General features: G+C 45.5%; 1 protein-coding gene across 1 annotated transcript; it reads left to right on the plus strand.

Moving 5' to 3' along the window:
• The first annotated feature begins 3,315 nt into the window (after positions 1-3,315).
• Positions 3,316-4,254, plus strand: LOC113405731 (putative olfactory receptor 52P1). Its single transcript, XM_026646981.1, has one exon. The coding sequence runs from the start codon at positions 3,316-3,318 to the stop codon at positions 4,252-4,254; it is 939 nt and encodes a 312-aa protein (XP_026502766.1).
• Positions 4,255-6,734: the final 2,480 nt, after the last annotated feature.

Consider the following 6,734-nt stretch of genomic DNA (forward strand, 5'->3'; position numbering starts at 1 on the left):
GAGGACACCAGGTGGAAATCTCACCGGGGGAGGTCCCGGAAGCACATTGGGGAGGTCCAGGAAAGCTGTGTGTGTGTGTGTGTGTGTGTGTGTGTGTGTGTGTGTGTGTGTAGTCCTGAAACTGGGTGAAATAGGGAGGCGTAATGAGGCCTTCTGGGGAACGGGGTGTCTCAGATTGTAATGTAGTGTGGACCACACTGTTTTATATTGTCTCTGACACCTTCCTCCATCTAGATCATCCCTCCTCCCATGAGTAATCCTACTTCAGTCTCATGGCAACGTCAGCAATTGCCAACACAGAAAAGCAGCCTCAGGAAGGTGTGTCTGGGTTTCTAATAGGCTGCAATACGTTAAAGCTTTGTGTAGTTTTGAGGAAGAGTTACTCACACTGGCTCCTTTTAGTCTCCACGTCCTCTCTCCCTCCTGCCAGTTCTGTCCCTCTCTCCTTCCCTGCACAGGCTGAGCTGCTGCTGGGGTTCCCTTTCCCCCTGGAGAGGCCGATCTCCCCCTTTTCCCCGGTGCAGGCAGATAATGAGTTCAACCTAGTCTGAGGAGATATTTCTGTGAGCTGTCACTGTGGGGTCTGGCTTCTGGTTTTGGTCCTGGGTGAGGGGTATCACTGTGTGGCAGGGCTGGGAGTTGTGGGTGTGGGGGACCTACATGGACAGGCAGGCAGTGCTGGCGGTTGTGGGGCAGGCATGGGAGGTGTACATAGACAGGCAGGCCGTGCTGGGAGTTGTGGGGGCAAGGAGCAAGGTGTACACAGAGAAGCAGACAGCACTGTGGGTTATGTGAATAGGCAGGGAGGCGTACACAAACAGGTGGGCACCACTAGAGGTGGTGGGGGCAGGGAGCCAGGTGTACACTGACAGGCATTGCTGAAATTAAATTTCTCTTTTGATTGTTGGTCCAAGACCAGCACTGGGACCTTTCCTGGCTCCCAACGCTGGGACCTTTCCTGGCTCCCAGACTGGGCAGGTCTCAATGTCTCTTTGCCCTGGCAAGCCACAGAACTGCAGCCTGGATGTCACAACCTTTACTCAATTGTGTTTCCAAAATTGTTGTTGTTATGTAAATTCAGGCATTTCACCATTGGAAAGAACCATTCATCTTTGTGTGACACTGTAACCCATGTTCTTCACAGTGATACTAGTATGATATCATTATAGCATAATTATGATATATTTTATACAAGATGTGTCATAATATGTCATTGGAAAAGTTACAATTTTCTGAATATGATTATCCTATTTGTATACATGTATCATTTTTGTATCTGAAGTTATGACTATTGACTATATAGTTACACCTGCGTAACTCAATAGCTGGTTGGGGAGCACCTATTCAGGGCAATGAGTACCCCAGTCCTAGGTAAAAAGAACAGGAGTACTATTGGCACCTTAGAGACTATCAAATTTATTAGAGCATAAGCTTTCGTGGGCTACAGCCCACTTCTTCGGATGCATAGAATGGAACATATATTGAGGAGATATATACACATACAGAGAGCATGAAAAGGTGGGAGTTGTCTTACCAACTCTGAGAGGCCAATTAAGTAAGAGATACAGACTAACATGCCTGCTACTCTGAAACCAGTTCTAGGTGACACCCCGGGGGGAACCTGTCACATTTTGTTCCTTAGCTGCTTCAATCTCCCAAAATATTCTGATGCCTGTCCATACTTTCCTTCCCCATCCCAGGCTGCTCCGATTCCAACAGCACCCTGGTCACCAGTTTCTTCTCCATGCTCCCCTGGAGTCATCCCTGGCTCCCACAACCTCTGAGATGCCCCATGCTCCCTGAAATTCTTCCTCTGCAAGGGGTGAGGTGCCTCCCATCACACCTGGTCCCTTGGCTGGGGGGTAATCAGTGACTGTGACTCAGCAGTGAGAAATCTCTCCCATAAGTGGCATATGCCAAGGCACCAATGCGACTTCTCTTGTTACACCCACACAAACCACGTGGTGCTTCAGGGACTGCTACACAGGAACAACTCACTAACTGAGAAGTTTGCACATTATATAATAAGAATGGGCAACTCTGGGACATGTAAGGGCCTAGATAAATACAGCTGCCATGTGCAGGAACCACTGGTAGCTGCCTGAAACAGTGGGCCACTGGGACACAGTTGTTAAACCCAGGATGCTCTGGGACCATTTGCTAGCCAGCTCTACTAGCCATCAATAGCAAGTGTTGCATGAGATTTCATGGGCTAAAGTCATTATTTTTCTCACCTAAAATGTTCATACATGAAATGAGTCACAGGATTCCTCAGCCTCGTGAAATACTCACCTAGTGCAACATTTCAAAGGGGCAACACTCAAATGGGAATTTCTCCCCAGAGGGCTAAATTCAACAGTCATGAATAGAAAAACTGCCTTCCATAAGCTCACGTAAGAGCTTGCAGACAAAATGCCTCCAGGTGACTCCTGGGGACATGTTTGTAGATTCCAAAGCCAGAAGGGACCAATGTGATCATCTCCTCTGTATAACACAGACCGGAGAATTTCTGCAACATATTTCTAAGAGCAGATCTTTAAGAGAAACATCCAACCTTGATTTAAAAATTCACAGTGCTGAAGAATCCGCCAAGACCCTTGGTAAATTGTTCCAGTGACTAATTACTCTCACCCTTTAAAAAATGTACACCTTATTTCCAGTCAGAATTTCTTTACCTTCATCTTCCAGCCACTGGATCCTGTTACACCTCCTTATGCTAGGCTAAAAAGTCTATTATTAAATATTGGTTCCCCATGTAGGTACTTACAGTCTGTTATGAACTGAACTTAACCATCTTTGTTAAACTAAATAGATTGAGGGTGAAACATTAACTGACTGATCTCATGGCATTGTGTTCTGTAAGATTCTCCATCCCACTCCACCTGGATCCCAGTGATTTGCTTAGTTTCTGTCCGTGCTTGCACTGTGAGCAGGGTTGCACAGAGCTGTGTACCATGATGCCCAGGTCCCTGTCCTGAGTTCATACAGTTAAATTAGAACCCCATAAACTGTTTGAGGAGTTCAAGGTTTTCCCTCCAGTTATTGACATCAAAATTCATCTGCCATCATGCTGCCCATTCACCTGGCACGGCTAGCTCCCCCTCAAGATTTTTCTGGATTTGACTATGACCTAAATAATCTGGTGCCATCTGCAAATATTGCCACCTCATTCCTCACCTCCCTTTCTAGATTGGTAATAACTATAAAATAGTTACTCTACTATTTGTTATAAAGTGTGTAACCCCCTCACTGTGCTTATCTCTGTTCACAGGCACCTTGAGCATTTCTGAGACCTCTCAATGCACCAACCACCTCATGGCAGTTTTCAACCTCACCCCCTCTGACCCTTCAACTTTTATCCTAATGGGCATCCCTGGCCTGGAAGCTGCTCACCTCTGGATTTCCATCCCTTTCTCTATGTTCTTCTTTATAGGCCTGTTGGGAAATTTCACGGTTCTATTTGTTGTAGGCAAAGAGCAGACCCTGCACAAGCCGATATACCTGCTGCTCTGTATGCTGGCACTCACAGACATTGGCAAGTCTACCTCTGTCGTGCCAAAGGCACTGTGTATATTTTGGTTCAATTTGAAAAGCATTACTGTGGGTGGCTGCCTCACCCAGACATTCTTCCTTCACACGGTTTCTGTTATGCACTCAGCTGTCCTCGTGACAATGGCCTTCGATCGCTATGTTGCCATATGTAACCCTCTGAGATATGCCACCATCCTCACCAATGCACGAATAGCTAAGCTAGGGCTTGTGGGTTTGACAAGAGCTGTTTTCATCATGCTGCCCCTGCCCCTGCTCCTGAGGAGGCTGCCATTCTGTGGCAACCACATTATCCCCCACACGCACTGCGATCACATGGCTGTTGCGAAGATATCATGTGGGGACATCACATTTAACAGGATGTACGGCTTGGTGATAACATTTGTAGTCATTGGGTCAGACCTGACGCTCATTGCTCTGTCCTACGGTGTGATCATCAGGGCTGTCTTCAGAATCTCTTCCAAGAAAGCCCACCAGAAAGCCCTTAACACCTGCACAGCCCACATCTGTGTGATGCTGACATCTTCTGCTTCCTCCCTCTTCTCTAACCTGACCCACCGGTTTGGTCAGGGCATTGCTCCACACATTCATATCATCTTGGCCAACCTCTATTTCCTTGCCCCCCCCATGCTCAACCCTATCATTTATGGGGTCAAATCCAAAGAGCTTCGTGACAAAGTGGGTAAATACACCTGCAGAATGTGATTGCCAGGGGGCACTGACTTTAAACCTCTGTGACAACAGGGGGAAATGATATCTCCTCATTAATCAAGGGTGCTCTGTCCCCATTTGGCTGAGCTAACATTGTGGAAGTTCAGAGTCTGAGAAGTTCCTCACACCTAAAGTCTTATCACTCCATCACCATGTACTCCTCTCCCTGTTGCTGAGTTCCCTCTCTCGGACCATCACCTGACCTCTTTCAGCATCACCCGTCAGCCCTCAGCCCCACAAACCCTGTCAATCAGCTTTTCAGTGACTTCCAGACCGCCAAAATATCTTGCAGCTTTCTAAAGCAAGGTGGCTGTCCATTAATCCCTGTGTGAACAGGGTTCTGGATCGGAAGCCTGGAGAATAAACCAAATGTTTCAATTGGAAAGTGGTAATAGAGGAAAGCTGCTGCTGGAATTAAGGACATTCTACTAGAGATTGTTGGTGAGAGTTATGAATCTGTGTGTTTTTGAGAACTGGCTGCTGTGTTAAACTATGACATCACCTTCGAGTCAAATAACTTACCGCTTTACACAGTTGATTTTGGAGTCAATTTTCTGCTGGAACATTCAAAATACACACTAACGATTCCTGTTGTCAAAGACATCAAATGTAGGTGTTGAGATTTCATATTGGAGTGTGTGAAACGGGGATTGAAACACTTGTAGTACTAAGACCTTCTACTGTGATCATCCGTTCACGACCAAGATTAGCTGATATCTCTTTTTTTGCCATTGTTTTTTGGAGACCTCGAGCAGCAGTGGAAACTTATGCCTATGGTTCTGTCAGAAACATAAAGGGAAGGGTAACCACCTTTCTGTACACAGTACTATAAAATCCCTCCTGGCCAGAGGCACAAAATCCTTTTACCTGTAAAGGGTTAAGAAGCTCGGGTAACCTGGCTGACACCTGACCAAAAGGACCAATAAGGGGACAAGATACTTTTCAAATCTGGGGAGGGGGAAAAGGCTTTGTTTTGTCTGTTCTTTGTCTGTCTGTTCTGCGTGCTTGCCGGAGACAGATCAAGAAGGCAATCAATCCAACTCAATTAGAATTAATAAGTAATAATAAGGGAATGCGTTAGGGAAAATCACAAGCCAAAATAAAAGTAAGCTGTCTAGAGGGAGGTTTTGTCTAGAGGGAGGTTTATCCCTGGATTTGTAACTTTAAGGTTTTGCCTAGAGGGGAGATCCTCTATGTTCTTGACTCTTTTGTTATTCTGTAAAGTACTTACCATCCCGATTTTACAGAGCTAATTCTTTTAGCTTTTCTTTAATTAAAATTCTTCTTTTAAGAACCTGATTGATTTTTTCATTGTTTTAAGATCCAAGGGTTTGGGTCTGTGTTCACCTGTACCAATTGGTGAGGATATTATTCTCAAGCCTCCCCAAGAAAGGGGGTGTAGGGGCTTGGGGCATATTTGGGGAAGGTAGGGCTCCAAGTGGCACTCCCTAAAGGTTTGTTTAAATCACTTGGTGGTGGCAGCATTACTTAATCCAAGGAATAGGGGAGTTTTTAACCTAAACTGGTAGAAATAATCTTAGGGGGTCTTCATGCAGGTCCCTATGTCTGTACCCTAATCTTCAGAGTGGGGAGGAAACCCTGACAGGTTCACTGACCCTTTTACTCAGGATAACCTAGTTGAGCAGTTTTGGGTTGAATTTCTTGAACACATGGATGCCATAGAGGAGAAAGTCTTTAGAGAACTTGGCTCATTTCCTCTTTCGCTACTGTCATTACCTGTTAGCTACACTGAAGCAGAAAGATTGTTTTCTCAGATAAACTTGATAAAAACAAAAGTGCACAACAAGATGCAAGAGGAAGTTATAGAAAACATTCTTCATTTTAGGGCGTAACTCAGATCTTAATCCTCTCCTTAGACATGCCTATGGTGAATGGGGAAGTGGTGGAACCCCAGCAACTGAGGCAGTGGCCACACTTTGGGCAGCAGGCACAACAGTCTCTGACTTGCTCCAGACTGTAGAGTTGTTCACCTCTGGGCTCAGAGTGTCAACTGGCTGTTGTCAAGTGCTGAAGGCTGGAATGTTGTTGCCTCAGTAATGCTGTTCAGGCTGCTCAGTGCCTGTGTCCTTGGAGTTCCAGGGTTATCAGTATTCACAGATAAGGCAACCTGCTTATTCAGCAGACCTCGATGTTACTCATAAAGAAAGACCACAGGCACGGTTCTGTGACAAAGACACCAGGCCAGGTTTATTGCACTCAAGTCATAGTCCTAGCACTCTGGCTATGAGCCAAATGAACAAATAAGCTTATAAAATTCCTTTTGCGGGTGGTAATATCCCAAGAAATCCTTACTGATCAAGGACCTAACTTCACTTTACAAATAATGAAAGAACTGTGCAATCTACTGAGGGTAAAGAGATTAAGAATGTCGATCTACCATCCACAAACTGATGGGCTGGTAAGGCGATTTCACAGAACTTTGCTGGCAATATTAAAGAAGTTTGTAGCCTCAG

Source organism: Terrapene carolina, unplaced genomic scaffold (genome assembly GCF_002925995.2).
Source record: "Terrapene carolina triunguis isolate 2854851 unplaced genomic scaffold, T_m_triunguis-2.0 Scaffold50375, whole genome shotgun sequence".
Taxonomy (NCBI): domain Eukaryota; kingdom Metazoa; phylum Chordata; order Testudines; family Emydidae; genus Terrapene; species Terrapene triunguis.